Genomic DNA, 18,974 nt, shown 5'->3' with positions numbered 1-18,974 from the left:
TAATAAGCATAAATAATATACAATACAGGATGTATTTATGGTGGTTTGATAATTCTGCTAGATTTCAGTCATTGCTTCTTTTGGGGACTTGGATTTTTTCTCATTTCTATGAAGTTCAATAATCTCAGTGAGCAAGGTTCTGTAGGGAGCACTAAAAGGTCACTAAATAATAATGTGTTCTCAGTGAATCATTTTATGTATGAACAATGTGCTTATAAATGATAAAGTACTAATGCAGTTCATTTAATACTATAAACCCTAGTCCTAATACTCCATATTTGTGCAATTAACTGAAATAGATGTGAAGTTGATTTGTTATTTGAAGCCATGTATAGCATGATTTTTAAAACTTAAATCTTGAATGGGTTGTAATCAAATTTACATCAACATCTACATTTTTATTACAAACTAGGGACAACAGTGGTTTCAAATAATCTTCCCTATTTATAGAAACACAAATCCATGGCAGTCCCTACTTTTTTTCCACCATATAGCCAAGATTTTTTCTATCCTTGTATAGCCTATATTTGTTATTTTTGGGCACTTCAACTTGCTGGATATCCGCTGGAAATACAGCACAGCAGAGAAGAGTCAATCTAGAAGGGCCTGGAGAGTACAGAACAGCCTGACACAGCTGGTAAGTGACCCAGGCAGTGGAGGTGTCCCACTGGTGGGTGCTGGATATGAGCCAGCTGAACAGGAGCTAGCCACGTGCTCAGGTGGCCATGGCCAGTGGTATCCTGGCCTGTGCCAGCCACAGCGTGGCCAGCAGGACTAGGAAAGGGATTGTCCCCCTGTGCTCAGCACTGGCGAGGCTGCTCTTTGAATCCTGTGTTTAGTTTTGGGCCAAACACTGCAAGAAGCACACGGAGGGGCTGGAGCCAGTCCAGAGAAGGGCAACAGAGCTGGAGAAGGGCTGAGGTACAAGTCTTACAGGAGAGGCTGAAGGTGCTGGGATTGTTCAGTCTGGAGAAAAGGAGGCTCAGAGACAACTCCACTGCTCCCTACAAGCACCCAAAAGGAGGTGGTAGAGAAGTGGGGGTTGATTTCTTCTGCCATGGCTCAAGTGAAAGGACGAGAGCAACTGGCCTTAGGCTATGCAGGGGAGGTTCAGATTGCATATTAGAAAAAAAAAACCCAAAACAAGCCACTGATGGAGAGATTGGGCATTGGAATAAATTGCCCAGGGAGGTAGTGGGTTCACCATCTCTGGAAATATTCAAGAGACATCTGGATGTGGCACTTGGGATAGAGTTTAGGGGTTATTACGGAGTGTTGGGTTGATGATTGGACTAGTTGAATTTGAAGGTTTCTTCCAGCCTTGATGATTCTGTGATCTTGTTGAGCAAAAATAGGCTAAAATGCACAGGATATGAATTACCCCCAATTTTTTTTTTTTTTTTTTTTTGCTATTATTAAAGGACACTGAAGTTATACTTCTGCAGTTTATGGTAAAAAGTCACAATTGCAACACTAACTAATTGCATTAACATTTGTTCAACAACCATTTTACTGTTGAGATATGGTAGAATCCAAGCACAAGAAGAGGCATTTCACAGTGAACCAACCTGGCTGCTCCCGTGTGTCACCTGTGGAGAGACTTTGCAAAATGCAGTTCCCTGGGGCAGAAGGGAAGTGCAGCAAGTCTCTCCCCATCATCCTATCAAAAATGCATCCATTTCTCTGCCCACCTCTCACGGCTGTCAAGGTCCTTCTGAAGGGCTGCACAGCACTCTGGGTTGTCAGCCACTCCTCCCAGCTTTGTGTTCACTGAGCTTGTGAGGAGGCATCTGCCTCTTCATCCAAATCACTGGTGGATATGCTAAACAATACTTGGTTTGTTCCTTTGGTACTGGTCCTGCTTTTTACATCTTTTCACTTTTATACCTCTACTGAAAATCTCACATAACTATGTACTTTCTTATGCTGGAAGAATAAAGTTGGATGTGTTTGTTCATTTGTTTGACTTAGTGGTTTGGCATAGATTTTTAATTCCTTGCAGACTTGCAAGAGACATTTTCAGGCACTATCTTAAGAATGTAAAGTTTAACTACTGTTCTTCTCTCCCTTAAGTCTGAATAAGGGTATTTTTTACCTTTTTCCTCACTCTGCTTGCCACATATTGTTAGTAAAGGCATATGTGGGTGAGGTTTATCTCCCAGAATAAAGGGGAAATTACTCTCCCTCAGAAGCAGCTGAGCAGGGTCAATAAAAGCAAGCACCAGCCAACAGGAAGGCATCGAGAAGATGCCTGCAGCTACAGCAGCACCTGGGATGGCTGGGAAGAACTGAAAACACATCAGGCCTAAGAAATGAGAAGAGGACCATAGGAAACCATCAAAGTATGGGACTGAGAGAAAAGAATTCTGGAAAAAAGGAGGTGCCTTAGAAATACAGGGAGAAATGGGTTTGTTTTTATTTTTCTCTGTCTTACATGGTTTTCTTCACTGAGCTCGCTGTAATAAGGTTGATTGATCTATTTTAAAGCTTTGACCAGATCAACATCCTTCCACAACAAACTTACAGGAAGCTAGCTTGTTAATAAAATATATCTAAAAATACTGCAAAGAACTGACACAGTCCTATTCCAGATACTGGAATTTATGAACAAAAAAATCCAATTTGACTTTCCTAAAATGTGAATTCAAGTCTATCAGGAAGTGACTATAATGCCAAGAAATTCTACCATTTATTGCCTATCAATGGTTTCAACTGACACACACAATTTAAATAAAAGATTTCGAAGGAGATTTTTTTACCTGTTACCAAAATAATTAACTTCTGATTGATGAACTGACCAGTTTTACACAACACAAATGAAAGCTGTTATTGAGATCTTTAGGAGAAGCTTTTCTGCTATTAGTTTAAAAAGTACATTAATGTGCTAAAGCAGACATTTTTGTGCTCAATCTTGGAAAAGGCTGAAGTGATTCTCTGAGGAGATCAAGCTGTCTTTTAAAAATTTTGAAGAAATACCTTCACCTACAAAGCTAAATACCAACTTTTCTGAAACTAAAGTAAGAAAATCTAGGCAGTTTTAGATGAGGTGTGAAAGACACTTCCCCCCACCCCAACACTTTGTTTTTTAGCGTTCAGTCACCTGTAGAACATTTAACAAAGACATTGTTTTAAAAATGAGGTGGTTATTCCCTAACAGAACAAAGTAAAGAAATGTGAAGCTACTGTTCAGTGCTGTTTGAAGCTAAGGCTTCCTTACCATCCATTCTTCTTCACAAAAAACTTTGAGTTGGGCTTTATAACACAATATAAGTACATGGCATCTTTGACATACACTAATTGTACAGAACTTCTACTCTTTTGGCATCCTTTCAACATAGAAATACTTTTTATTAATATTCATTGAGATAGTTATCCCACATTTCTTTGTGTTTCTTATTTTTGGCTTCATAAGTAGTAGTGTTGACTTCTGGTTTGCTAAATTTTGTTAAATAATGAATTATGTTGGCACACAGAAAGCTTGTGCCTAAAAAAAGATGAAGAACTGAGCAGTAAGGTTCAGAGGGAGAATTGGAAATGTTTTTACTGAATATTTAAAAGGATACTATCTTTAGCTATCTATATATAGCTTTTCAGACTGCTTAAGAGCTTTTTTTTTTTTCCTGTAAGATTCTTGCTGACATTTAAACAAAGATAGAAAGGAGTATAAGAGAAAAAAGTAGGCATTATAAAAGGAAAGAAGCTCCACAGCTAAGATATTATATACATAACATTAAGAGATTAAGATTATAATGGTGGTATCATTTTTCAGATTTGTTTTATTTTCACACAGTGAAAGGGCTCACATTTTTACACTGGAGGTATTGAACCTAATTTTACAAATTGTGTTTGGTTTCTCAAAGTGCTCAGTTAGGGTATTTCTGAGTCATAACAAAAATCAATGGGTACAAATAATTCAGATGAGATATCATAACACAGCTTTTAAATGCACCCACACTGAAATTACTGTAATACAAAATCCAATACTTTTGACAGCAAGTGTAGGTTTCAGCAGTTTTGTATTATTGTGCTGGACAGTCTTGTGCAACATGTTAAGTAAGAACACTGAGTGATGAGTTCTGAAGACATATGTAGGTACTGAAAGTCAACACCATTTATACATTTCTTTCATATTAGCTAGTGCCATAGACTCTTAGTTTTTTGACTGCACTCACTGATAAACAAGCAGTTTGGTCTTAAGCAATAAAAAAAATGCTTCCTGAGAAATTCTACACCACTCTTCATGAAAGTAAAACCCAGAGGAAAGGCAAATAACTAAAACAAGATGGAGGGGAATAACAATTCAATAATGCAATGACCCCCTCATTTGCTCATTTACACTACTTCAACTTGTCAGTAGAGTTAGCTGAATCATTATTTTAGCCTCTTTTTTTTTTTTTTTTTTTTTTTTTGTTCAAAACCTACTTCTAAGGATTCAATTGTTTGGCAAATTCATCTGTATGCTGAATTAGATGTCTCCATGTAAGGGAGCTCTCAAAAAAGAACTTCATTTAATACTGTTGAGATAAAAGGCACAAATCCAAATTCCATTTTATTTCTAATAAGCATTAAATGTAAAAGTCGTGTATTTTATAATTAAATAATCAAGAGTATATTGAAAAATTTTGCACTTCTGTATCAGTAGTTGCTAAAGAGAAGAAAAATCCTTCAAGTTGACCTCACTTATGTAAGGCACAGTGTGGAAATTCCTGAAATCTTCTATGATGTCAAAGGGTAATCATACCTCACTATTTGTCTAAAAAGTTTTCTCTAAAATTATTACTGCTTGAAAATTTTATTCTGTTCTGTATCAAAACTCCCATTATGCAGGGAAAAAGGAAAAAAAACAAAACAAAAAAAAAAACCCAAAAAATCCCAAACAAACAAACAAACCAAAAAAAAAAAAACAAAACAAAAACCAAAAAACCCCAAAGGAATAAGCATTAAAGGAAGTGTCCTTATTATGACTTCCAGAGATCTGGTCAGCCGAGAGCTGACTTCTATGAAAGTTTCATCATTCAGACCAATAGCAAAAAATAGATAATTCAGTTAAAATTTAAGTGGAGATATCTTAAATGTCTACCTAAAGTATAATAGTGCATCCAGTTACAGAATAACTAGTTGATGTACATGAGCATCAGTACTTCTCAAATAATTGTATACTGTAAAGGTATTGGCATGAATGTAGGATAGCTTGACTTTTTGCCTGCAGTGAAATCACAGTGTCTAATTTAGGCCATCTAGAAGAAATACTGAAAAAAATCTCATATCTTTATTTGTCTGAAGAATTACAGGAAAAATTACTTAAGGCTATTTTAAAAGTTCTGTGAAATCTATAGTCCTGTTGCTTTGTCTATTCTGACAGTTGCTTTTGTAATGAAGAAACTAAATTGTACAAAGATAAGAATGCTGGGGAACTTTAGAATAAATGAAAATAAGTTATGGTTGTTCAAATGTCACAAGTGTTAAGCTTTATCTTAATTCTTTATAGACTGTTGCTACTAGCAATGAGGATAACATTAGAAAACTTAGAATTTTATTCATTAATATCTGTTTTAGTTCTATGAGAGACTAGAAGTTAGGTCTTTAGGTAAAAAAAAAAAAAAAACAAACCAAAAACAAGGGGGTTTAGGTGCAGATAAAGTGTATGTTTCCTTCAATTTTTGATGCAAATTAAAATGCAGATTTTACTTAAGGTTGTGCAACATCTTCATTCTTTCTCCTCTAAAACAAAATTTCAACTACGTTTCAACAGCAATGTGTTTTAAATTACACATCTAATATAAGCAAACCAACATTGCTTCTGAGTCAATTATGCTGTGCAGGAGCTAAAAATTATGATTAATGAATCAGGGCATTCATGGTGAATTCCCCATGACATTTGATACCATTTCACTTGTTCCACTCTGGTGTGGCACCATTCAACTTGACTTTTGCTGTAGCACAATAGAGAAAATGAAAAACTGAAGGGAAGGGAGGGAGAATTGAAGTCACCTGAGTCTGTGATAGTGGCAGAGTGGAATACACTCTAAAAATCACCAAACTGAAAAGGTGGGAATGAGTATGATAATTATCTGTGTCTTCTTCTCTAAGAAACTTGGGACAACAAAGAGGAGAGGAAAAGAAGGGAAATGTGGATGAAAAAGGCTTCTGTCAGTAACAAAAATTTTGGGTTGTAAGTCAGTGAGGAGAGAAAAAACATGGTGATGGAGTAAGTATGAAAAGAAGGAAAAGGAAGACTAGAGACATAGAGAACAGATAGAGGAGGGGAGAGTAAATACACATGTGTAACTCTATATAAGTAATTTTTTTCTATAATGCCATTTTCGACTTTCTTGGCAGGTATCTTACCACTGCTGATTTTAAGAGAAAGAACTGGGAAGACTATTTCAATTTACTGGCTTTGCTGTCTACTGTCTACATTAACTGAATGATCAGCTATACAGTTATTAGTCATAACAGAAAGAAAATGGATTGTTTTGTCCTCTTGAGAATTTTTAAACTTCTTTTTCATCCCATGAAAAATTCTGGACAAATTCAACCAAAAAAATCCTGTTACATAAAAGTGTGACTTTCAAAGAGATTCAGGAAAGTGATTTTGTGTTTGCAATGTTTTATGCAGTATTGAAGCCTTTCCTGTCAGGCTCTCCTGTCAGCTATGTGGTTGCAACTTCACTCCCCTGTTTTCTCCAACTTGTTTTCTCAAAATACATATTAGAATTTGGAAGGGAATAGACTGCATCTTCACATCATCTAGTCCTGACATATCTGTGAGATTTTGTACAGACACAAAATGCAATTATATTTCATAAGCATCCATCTCTGCCTGTTCTTATGTTCAAACTGTGTTATTAGTTTTATTTATCTGAGCTCTGATACTACTGTGAACAGTATAATCTTTGTCTTTCCATATATTTCCAATCTCTAGTGCAAATACATTTGAAGGGGGAAAAGTAGTCTCACATTGACTCTACTGTGATGCAGTTCAGTTGTGTGATCCTCTGACATCAGCAGTATTGTTATTCTAATCGGTTTCATACAGCTTGCTGAACCTCAGTGTTCTGTGACATCTAGGCAATACCTTGTTGGAGAACAGGCTGTCCATGGGATTTTTTTCCTCCCAAATGAATCATGGAAATTAGAGATAGAAAAGATCAAGTCAGAAGTGGTAATATAATTCCCTTCTGTAAAAGTGGATAAGTTATTCAGGCAAATCTTTTTGATCTCTGAAATATTGCCATCGTGATAGAAGAAGCTGATGTTCAAAGGGGATAGATGTTCTGACCTTGAAAACACACCCACCCAGTGAACTGTAGAAAGAACAGGCCAGACAGATACCAGAGCCAAAACCAGGGCCACAGAACTTGAGACATTCACCAGTATGTCTGCCTGCCTGGGTTTCTAACTTTCACCTATAAGACTGCAGGATTTGTTGATTCACATCAGTGTCATTACAAGCCTTCTTGATATTTTATGTTAGGTCTTAGTTCACTCTTGGCTGGGTGAAAAGAGTAGCTTTTATCTTTTATTTCTATGTTTTAAAAGTATAAAACCCTATGATAGTGCCAGTTTAATACAATCTTGTTACCAAGGTAAATAGATAGCTGTGATAAAATTTTAGAAATTTCTGTAAAAGAATAGAAGTCTTGTTCAATTTGCTGCTGCTTCTAAAGCAAAATATCTTGGACATGAACCCACTATGTAGAATCTCAAAGCAAAATATTTCATGCTATTGCATAATGTAACAGAAACATGAGTGTATCCTGAGGTGCACTGTAGCTCTGAGAGCTATCTAAAGTGCTTGTGAAAAAGTAATTTCTTAAAAGTTGTTTAAAAAGACCCAGACCCTGACCACTTTTAGATTTTTTTAAAATTCCGTTTCACAAGAGATCTTCAGTCAATGCCAGCTCCTGTTTCATCCTGTGTTAGGTGCCTAAATAGGCAATGGTTGTCTAGGCCTTTTCTTTAGTGCTGCTTTCCTCAGGTGCTTTATATTTCATGTCGGGTAAATTCATCCAGAAGATAGTGCTGCCCTTCTTGACATACCCAGAAATATCTCACTCTTATCAGTACTGAGGTATTCAATATCCCATGCACCTCCTAAATCTGCCACATTGTGCAAACTAAGTATGCCTCTCATGTGAGAGGTCCAATATAAGAGATATTTTCAAAACAGCCCTGGCATGTCATACAAAACTGCCAGAGGCAGGGAACATCCCCAAGTCTGTAGCACTCATCCAGCATATGGACTCAATTCCCTTCTGTGCCTGAGAGTAAACTCACATCGCTTTCCTCTCATGACTGAACCAACAAAAATAGCAGCAACAAATATTTTTAGACTGTGAGAAGGAGAGCAGGAGCTTTCTCACTCACATGTGTACCATGGGACTGCAGACAAAGATGGTAGGTGATAAAACCACAGAAAACTGTATGTTGTTTGGCATATCTGTAAAAACATTTAATCTCATCTGCATACTCTTTGACTACAGTCAACTTGGACCTGATACACAACCATTCCTTTGGTCTGAATACTACATAATTTGTCACTGCCATTTTCTGCCAATTATGCTTTCATGCTTCTGATTTTCTTGGCCAGAAGATGGCATAGGCATTTCAAATTTAATTGCTGCAGCTTCGCTGGAAGATTCTGTGTGATAATTAATCTAAATACAGTATAGCAGTTTCTTTTCTGAATGCATCAGTAATCTTTCATTTATGCTGTGTTGATTATGTAAATTTTTCTTCAACTTTCAGCACAGTGAAACAAAACATTACAATATGGATTATTCTGATAGCTCTTTAACAAATCTATTCTTCAATATTTCTTTAATATACTGTTATGTAGTTCTCCAGCTGTCCAGACCTGTAAGACCCAGAACCCTGAATTTCTATAAACTGGAGTTAAACGATGAGGTTACTTAGGTCATTTCAGTATCTGAACTTACCTGACACTAAGTATTTCTACTTTAGTAAGAATGTAAGTAGTTACATTCTTACTAAATGTTAGTTTAAACCTCAAATATTTAATACTCTCCTCAGTGCTAAGTTACCTGCCTATCATCATTACTTCTATAGGCAGTGGCAATGTCTTTAATTGCCCTGTGGGTTTCATGACCATCCCAACGACATGATAGAAGGTCTGAAAGTCCCTTCTATGATGTGACAGAGGTGTACATTGGAATGAGGTTTGATGAAAATGACAAAGTAATACAAGGTCTTTTCTCAGCTTAAAAGGAAAGAGAGAGGTTTTCTTACATGTGTTTAAGGTTACAAGGCTGACTACGGGTTTAAACCTTTCACATTTCCCTGCATCACCACCTGCAGCATGAGGGTTAAGTTGCTAATGAGAAGAAAAACCCACAGGCCCATCACGCTATTCAAATTTAATGTGCACATGGACTTCTTGATTCAGGACAGGTTTATAAATAGTGCCTTTAGTTTAAAAATAGCCTTTTCAGATCTAGGGGAGTTGATATTATGATCTGTAAAGTGAATGAAGCTCCCAGGAGTAACTAGAGCTTATGTAATATTTATTCCTACATTTTTGCTCAGCTGTTTTGTGCCATTTTGATGCTGAGCTGCAAGGACTGTTGGTTTCTTAGACATTTCAAATCTTTCTTCAGTGAAGCTAGGACTGCATACTTGCTTGTCTAGGTAACCTGACTTGACTTTGGGATTTTTCCTAAGAAGCCATGGTCATTGTCCCCACTTACAACTATTTTAGTTTACCTATTTCTGTTGTGCATGGTCTCTGTGAAAACCTGTGCTGACAGGTACTACAACTCTCCAGTACTCATTTAATGTTAGAAAGATTATGAACCGATTTTTTTCTTAAACATTCTGACTGGTTGATCTCACAGGTAGAAGAAACACTGAGTACAGTTAAGATCTGGTTTTGGATATATGTGCAAGAAAATTTTATAGGATTTTTATTACGTACTCACAAAACCAGCTTTTGCTCCTTGATTTTTCAGTTGTTTATGAAGTTTTACAAGTAAAATATTGGTGCTAATGGAAAAACATTCAGGGCAAAAATGTTCATGGAATATGAGACAAATCTAGCTTTAATATTTGTCATTGGGACACCATTTTGTGCATGGAAACATCATTAAATAAGCACAGGCCTGACAAAATATCTCTCTAAGGTGATGCTGTACCCAGTTATGAGGTATCACATTTAAAGTCTCTGATGCTGCAGGCATTCACTGGTGAGTGTCTGTCAAAGTCTTGCTTTTAGCTAGGAGCATAAACTCTCAAATTAACATCCTGAGCAAGGGCTAGATTAATCAGAAAGATTTCATAATGCCAAAAAAATCTGTAAGCTATCCTTGAGGAAAATTGGTAGAAGTATTAGAATTATCAGACACCAGTGTTTAAATATGTAAATAAAATTGTTTGTGTCATTAGATGTGTAAAAAATTTGTGCATAACAAACGTGTACGATGTTTGTATGATATGATGCTTGTATGATATTTAAATACTGTTTAATGTCTACAAAACATGACCAAAATTTATAGGAAAGCATCCCTTTAATTAAGGCTAGTTATGAAACAATTGGAAATGACTGTTAATGTATCTGGCAATATCTTACAAGTGGTGAAAAGACAGTAAATAAGAATGACATGAATCTGATCATTAGAAACTAAGTTTGATCTTCTGAAAATTAACAGTGTTGGACCAATTATACTATCCTCTTAAAGATATATTTATTAAAGATATACTTAGCAAGTAAACATCAGAGGTCTGAGACAGTGGCCACTGAAACAAAACCCTTTTATGTGACTTCAATGACTGCTGCATGTACTGTTTAGTCTTACCTAAAAGATAAAGCACCTCCAGCTGGCATAAAGACTAAAATCCTCACCTAAAATTGGTCCAACCTGAAGAACTCATGGAAACGTGGTGGTATGTGTTTCAAAATACACCTACAGGATGAAAACATGAGGGCTTGTGGAAAGCATTTGTTGTAAGAAGCCAAAGCATCATTTATCTAGGAAAAATTTTGACAAAAGTAAATAGAATAGTGACTTGGCAACCAGTATTAAAAGGTATAGAAATACTTGTGAAAAGAAGAAGAAAAAGTAGCCATACCGATGATGCCAGCAATATATTTTCTAAAATTCACTCAGATTTTCTGAGTACCAAATATTTTAGCTGGAATCCCCCTAATGCTTTAAAACACTGTTGGTTTTTGCTGTACATAAGCTGTTTCCTTTTTTTACAGTAGGTTATTTTCCCCAAACTAAATATTTTAGAAGAGTAAGAGTACTTCACAGTCCTAACACTTGAGGATCAATTGCTCTGTAGACCACATCACCCTCAGTTCTCCTAAAATTGCCAGAAGTCATTTCTGACCTGCCGGCAAAGTGTTCAGCCCTCCATTCTAACTCTAGGGCAGGCATCCAGCACCACCTAATCTGTGTAACTTTAATCTTCTTCCATTAATATCCTGTACATTAATATTTCAGTTGCTAGAAATTTCTGGAAGCTTCTAATTATCATTCAGGGCATACTTAGCACTAAATCTAGGGATTAACAACCCACACAGTAATTTTTATATGTTCTGCAAACACAAGATGCTACTGGTACAACGACATCATGTAGTTCTTATTGAGGCTCTTATAGTCATTTTGATATCTTGGCAATCCCATAAGCATTTTTTCTTGTAATCCATCAGGATCACGATTTTTACACTCAGTTAATGTTGTATTGTGCTCTTGGAAGAGTGAAATTGTCTAGGAAAACGCTTGTTTGCTTTCTTTGCGTTAATGCAGCTTTATATTCAGCAGGTAGATCTGATGCTGCTATGTGTTTGCTGAGCAGAAAGGCTTCTTTTTCAGTAAGGGTGGTGAAAATGTTCAGTGGAACATTGCTTTAGACAGCATCAAAAAACATAACCTGCTCAAGCTGGTTACCAGTAGATTGTCTTTCTTCCCACATACATCCACTGCACAACATTTGCTTAAATTTATTAAAGATTATTTGGCTTATGTCAAAGTCAAGAAATTCAACCCCTGCCTTCTCAGTTCAGCCAGCTGGTGTTAATGCATAGTAATATATTCTTTAGGTACACAAATCACATTTTTTCACAGTTACGTGATCTTACTCTCTAAAGAGAATGAATATTTTTTCTTCTAGGAAGAGTTATTCAAGATTTTGATTTTGTGGACTTTTTGAAGGGTTCATTATAGAGCTTCAGGTTTCATTTATAGCGTTCTAGTCAAACCTAACTCTGAAGATAAAAATTAGCCCTTTAGTATATACATTTTTTATGATACTCACCTCTAAAATACCAATTATGCTACAAACATGAGTTCAATTTCACAATATGATATTATAATATGGGAATTTTCTAAATTAGCAATATTTTACAGTTATTGTGGTACCTAAAGCTAGGATCATGTTTTTAAATTGCTTATTATATAACATATGAAAGCTCAACTTCATTTCAGATCCAGCTTCAGGGTCTGAAACAATGAACCCCAAAATATTCAACAATCATATTAATGCCAATTTTTTTTTACTTAAATTTTCTGTCTTAGCAAAACAATTTCCATGCTCATAACAAAAATTTATCTGAACTCAAGTTTTGAAATAATCCTTCCTGAAAGGCAACTTAAAAGTCCTGTCTGCAAACAGGTATCTGGTTTCCAAGCGGTTTCCACCCCCAACGCTTTACTCACTCAGCTGACATGCTATCCATGAGCTGGCAGCTTGGGGCTTGATTTCCAAACTCATGATTTCTTTCTTTTTTTTTTCCTTTAAGATAAAATACTATGATATCCTCCTATCTTCCTGCTGGCCTCCAATTTTCACATGAAACAGCTTGTGTTTCCAAGATTTTCAGTTTGTCATTCTACAGCAGCTGAAAAAACCTGGAACAACCATAGTGCATGAGTTTATGGAAGCCTGAAATTTGTCAGATTCAGAGACAGAGTGCCTACTCTTCCTAAACTCGTTTGTTTCCAAAGCTAGAACTATTCAGAGAAATGTATACTATCTGTCACCTTTCAATACAACACCTTTTAAAGGGAAAAAAACCCTTTTAATTTTGTCCTTATCATTTGGCTAAAGTGGGTAAATAATGGCAATGTTAGCTATAATAATGGTGAGCAGAAGCAGAAGTTTTAGAGGATGGCAGAGAAAAAAAGTTTAGGACGGGCACTCTCCAGCTAAGCAAAAGTTAATAAGCAAATTCTATATAAATAGAATTCTTTCAAATATTGCATTTTAATAAGTAACTGGGGTTTATATGTTACCTTTTCATCAATCCTGCGATATTCTGGACAGGGGGAAAAACCTGCCAACAGCACCTTTTCACTTTCCACTTCTTGATTCATCAGATAAACAAAGAGCTCTTGGTTCCATACAGTCTCTTGTTCTTGTATCAGTTGCCACTATGTCAAAGATAAATTCTGAAAGCAGTGCTTTTTTTTTCTTTTTTCCTGTGTCATCTTCTGCTTAAAGAAGCTCTGATGTCTGTGCTGAAATCACCTGAAATTCTGCCAAAGGCTTCAGGATAAGCATATTTCAGTCTGGCAGTGAATCCCCAGTCAAAGACAAAACAGACACCATCACAAGAAAGTTATTTATAAATCCAGATACTAAATCAAGAAAAACTAGTGCAGCAGTATTTTAATGAAGGCCATTTGTTCCAGGTGCCATTAGTATAAATATCAAATGTGGTACTTTGTGCATGTATCAAAATTTAAACACAACAGTGTAGGTAGCATCCAGAGAAATAGAATTTCTGTTTTTCTCTGACAGTATTTGCAGATTGAACATTTCTAACTGGACATTTAAAGCCTGAGATTGGTAGGGGACTATGCATTTGAAGATATTTGAAATAATATATTAAAAAAGTGCTTTTGAGAATTTTAGCAGCTAAAACACCCCCTATTGGTCCATAGATACTTTTACTGTTCCTACTAACCTGCTATTATCTGTTTATATTTTGTATGCCCAGAATAAATGCAAAGAACAATTCACCAAGCCCATCTTGGATTAGCACTGAAATTGTACATCATCTGAAACTAATAATATATTTTATTACAGGTTGCAATAGAAGCTTTTATTTCATCTTTCATGAATAATCTCAGAACTACAAGTAGAATATCAAATGTTATGTATATATGCATTTCCATACCTACAAACGCACATATAAAGATAAAATTGAAAGCTTTCTGTACTTATGGACATGAATATGAAGACTAGAGATTTACATGTAATAGTTATTTTAAAGAAATTAATAAAAATGACATCAATGTTTCTTGTGAGTCTCTTCTTAGAAATTAGAATGGTTGGGAGGTATTCCAATGGGTTATCATTTAAGCAACTAAAAAAAGAAAATAGAATCTCTTCTCAAAAAATGGATGCAAAACATGAAGGATTCTATTGTCTTTGAAGAATATCATCTGCCTGTGTTTAAAAATGAGTCAGCAAAATGTTCCATTGCTTAATTTTCCAGTTTGGAGGCAGAGAAAAATGGGGCATCAGTACTGTCTGGGAACTGTCTAGGCCACTGCCCAGCATCTCTTTTTTTACTGAAGAGTATGTCTTTAGGAAAGACAACTGAGTCTGTGTTCAACAAGACTCTTAGAAGTTAAGATTATTGAAGTACTTGCCAGCAGATTTAAAGAGAATAATGTAAAAGTCATACTAAAGTCATGAAAGTTTGAAATATAAATGGGAGAAAAGAGATTTTCATTTCAGGACGGAACAAATTAAGGGCTAGTTAATATAATGAAAGGAAGTTAAATATAGAAGGTAAATTTGAGTTTGGAAATTTATTGGAAATATTATTTTTGCTGATTTTTCAAGAGATACTATTTGAAACCAAAGCAAGCCTTAAAGTTATGAATATTTTGATTTGATATGAATTCTAAGTCTGTGTGATTCAAAGAATCTGAATAAATGGCATGATAAAAATAATAGGTCATGGTAGATACACTTACAGACGGTTTACTTTCAAAAGGTTCATCTTTAAGTTAAACTACCTTTTTAAAATGAGTCTCTTATTTCTGATATATGACAATAAATTTTGAGCTAGGAAGTAGAAACTAATTAAATTTAAAGTGTTCCACTGAGGCTGCTCATTAATATAACAAGAGCAGAAATGACAGAAAAGAGCAAAAGAAAAACTAATACTTGCCTTTTTATATTTATTTTACAGGAAATGTGTTTGTTGTAAGCCTGGCAGTTGCAGACTTGATAGTAGCTATCTACCCTTATCCACTGGTCCTCACATCTGTGTTTCACAACGGATGGAAACTGGGATACCTACACTGCCAGATTAGTGGCTTCTTGATGGGCCTAAGTGTCATTGGATCAATCTTCAATATTACAGGCATCGCTATCAATCGGTACTGCTATATCTGCCACAGCCTCAAATATGACAAGCTGTACAGCGACAGGAATTCATTGTGCTATATTGTTCTCATATGGGTCCTCACATTTGTTGCTATCGTGCCCAACCTGTTTGTGGGATCGCTACAGTACGACCCCAGGATTTACTCCTGCACATTTGCACAGTCTGTGAGCTCAGCATACACTATAGCAGTTGTGTTTTTCCACTTCCTGCTTCCCATAGCCGTAGTTACGTTCTGTTACTTGCGAATATGGATCCTCGTTATCCAGGTAAGGAGAAGGGTTAAACCGGATAACAACCCTAGGCTGAAACCGCATGACTTCAGAAACTTTGTAACCATGTTTGTGGTATTTGTACTGTTTGCAGTCTGCTGGGCTCCTTTGAACTTTATAGGCATTGCAGTGGCTGTCAACCCAAAAACTGTAATCCCTAGGATTCCAGAGTGGTTGTTTGTGTCTAGTTATTACATGGCATATTTCAACAGCTGCCTTAATGCTATAGTATATGGACTCCTGAACCAGAACTTCAGAAGAGAATACAAGAGAATTATCGTCAGTTTTTGTACAGCAAAAGTTTTTTTCCAAGATAGTTCTAATGATGCAGGAGACAGAATGAGAAGCAAACCTTCTCCACTGATTACAAACAACAATCAAGTGAAGGTGGACTCTGTCTGAAAATGGGAATCTTACTATTATCACTCAACAGCATCCAAAAAAAGTGTCCATTTTATTAGACCTCCTGTTAAATGTTATAGTGAAACATACGTTCTACACTGAAAGCACTTTGATCCAATTCCTCGCATGACATTTGGAAGCTCATTACAGAGCCTTGACATACAGATCCTATTATACAATGGTATATCCCTTGTATAATGACATAATGATATCCTTGAGGGAATAAAAATTTATAAATGACTACTTTTTTTTCTTAGATGGAGATAAGCACCTAGAAAGAGATTGAATCAGAAGTATCCATATTGCCTGGTTCAGTAAAACAAATCATAAAACTATTCCTGCCACTTTCCACGTGCTCTTTCTGTCCATGTTACAGTCCTGATTCTAAAATCTCAGAAAATTTCTTTTAAGAAAAATTAAATTGGACCTTTATGAAATATATTATGGGATGTGAAGTGAAAAATCAAGGTAACTGAAAATTCATTAGGATTTTAAAAAAGTACCTTTATCTATATTTCTTTGCTATTAACATGGACACTAATATAATTTTTTGGATATTAAACCTCACCAGCCCTCCTGGGAATGACATTCTCAATTGATTTCTCAATTTTAAAATAGCTTTTAGGAGGAGAAACATGCCTGAATGATTATCTTCAAAGCTTCAAGGGCAGGAGGATAAACAGCAAAGAAGGAAAAGAGCCATGATTCATCAGCTCAAGCCATTTCAGCATGAAAAAGAGATGTAGGAGGGCTGGGAAGAGAAATTTAAACTACCATTATTTCTGAAGAGGCGGTAACTCATGAAATCAGGAAGTGCCCCAGAGGAGTTTCTGGGGAAACACCTTCTAGAAACATAAGTGAGGAAGAACTGCTATATCTCACTTGTGTACAAGACAGAAGTTCTAGATCTCTGTGAGAAGATTGATGTATTTAATAGGAGTGATAGCTGGGTATGGCAGTTTCGGCTGGTTAGTGGACCCTTAAGCCCATGAAATGCTGGGAAATAAGACATGTATACAGGATGAGTTTTTAACATCTTTCTGAAACTGATCTCCTGAGAACAACTTGAGACTAGCAGTTATTTTTTAATCTGACACAGATAAAATTTTCAAATTAATAATTAGGTGTTTACCAAAATTATGAACATAGTGTAATAACGTAGAGGAATTAGACACCTTTAAATAACAGAAAAGAGAAGATACTACTTATAACAGTGGTACAAAGAGGAACATGTGATTCTCAGGACTTTCCACAGACAGCAGGGACCTCTTCAGTAAGGAGAAGTACAGTGTGAAGTGAGGAAGAATAGCAAGACAGGCTGTCTCCTGCAACAATGAATCTCTCTTTATAATGAAGTCCTCTGGCAGAAAAAAGTAATTCACAACAATAGGATTCACCTTCAAATTGACCTTAAAAAGAAAGAGCATTTAGTTCTGGAAAGAAGCTCCAACTGTCATACCTTTTAATGCTCAATTGTTTATACCTACAGTGGTGTTCAAATACACTTGAGCTTTTCCAAGCCAATTCCAACAATGTCAGTGGGACAAAAAGATTCTGAATAGCCATGAGACTTTTGTTAATCTGTGTTAAAATGTGACTTTTACTTAAACAGTTATTTTAAAGTATTATTTAGTTTACTGGAGATTTTCTTGGGCTTATATGTCTCAGAAAACAACTGTCATTCTGTCACAGAGCTCCTTAAACTGCATATAAACCTAACAGCATTCCATCTTTCTTGGATCATAGATTGGCATACCCTTGGTTTACTAGTGAACTAAAGGGAATTGATTCATATTTACTTGAAAGCCCCACTGGCACTTCATCATCTGACCAGTTTCTTACCTTAAAAACAGGTGCCTCATGTCAAGTTATCAATGGAACTAAATGAACAACATTGTAAAACCTTGGATATGAACTAGCAAGTCAATGCATTGCTGAGGTGCTTGACTCATCTTTGTTTACATTTTCCAGTCAGAACCACTGTGTAAATAACCAGCTCTCTTCTATTGTGGTATCATCATATGATATGATACAACATGATTTACAGCATAAAGTATATCACAGCTTTCTTCACTGTGATTTCATCCTTGGAGGATGCTTAGCTCTGTAATTTTATTGCTTTGTGTGTAGTGATTTTAGAATAGCAAGGGAGGCATGACCACCTTAGAAGTAAATGAGTTTTTAATGCAAGAAAAAATGCTATTTAAATTCTTACAAAAATTGCCTTATTTAAAGCATATTTTCAATGAAAATAATGTCTTATTATATATCTATGAAAGTAGCATAAAGACAGTTAAAGTAGCTTAATCATTAGTAAGTTTAGAATTCTCAAAGACCCTTCACAGAAAATGTACATGTGTGTCATGTCTACATATTTATCAGCTGGTTCAAGATACTGTATCCAATATGTGGGTTTTCTGAGGAATTAAAGTCCCCTGTAATTCGCAAGTGCTAAAATATATTTTTGATGACAATGAAAATGGTTTGCTATATACAACAGAATATATTATACCAAAGGTATATATTTTATTGAATAGGCCTGTAATAAAAATGGAGAGCATTTTTCAGATCTGTATTTTGAAATATTTGTATTAAATCTAAATCACAGAAATGTGCATGTTGGTGATGTTATGAGCTGCTAAATATAGCAATAATTTTAAGAAATTTATCTCTTGTTCTTCTTTGGGGGGAGAGTTGATAATTTTGTTTAAATTACTATGGATGAAAACTTTGGATAATATCTGCTGCTCTCTTGAAATTACTTTTGCATTTACTGCCATTCTGAAGTATGTTTTAGGTAAGGATTGCAAAACTACTCACTGCAAAAGTAGAAGAATAATGAATGATGCTTAACTCTGCACTAATGGTTACTTTAAATTCCAGTCTATTACTTCAAAAGAGTCAAAATGATTCATGCAAGACAATCAGCAGCCTTG

The 18,974-nt window shown here is 35.6% G+C and overlaps 1 protein-coding gene across 1 annotated transcript in view; it reads left to right on the top strand.

Moving 5' to 3' along the window:
• The window catches only part of MTNR1A (melatonin receptor 1A), a 50,214-nt gene extending 34,168 nt beyond the window's left edge, over positions 1 to 16,046 (top strand). The window contains exon 2 of the mRNA XM_041479923.1: positions 15,170 to 16,046. Coding sequence (XP_041335857.1) covers positions 15,170 to 16,038 — 869 coding nt within the window. The 3' untranslated portion in view covers positions 16,039 to 16,046. The remainder of the gene's footprint in view (positions 1 to 15,169) is intronic.
• The last annotated feature ends 2,928 nt before the right edge of the window (positions 16,047 to 18,974 follow it).

The sequence above is a fragment of the Pyrgilauda ruficollis genome, unplaced genomic scaffold (genome assembly GCF_017590135.1).
Source record: "Pyrgilauda ruficollis isolate IOZ18807 unplaced genomic scaffold, ASM1759013v1 scaffold5, whole genome shotgun sequence".
NCBI classification, from domain to species: Eukaryota; Metazoa; Chordata; class Aves; order Passeriformes; family Passeridae; genus Pyrgilauda; species Pyrgilauda ruficollis.
Note: the sequence above shows the minus strand (reverse complement) of the source record. Positions and strands in the feature narration are given on the sequence as shown.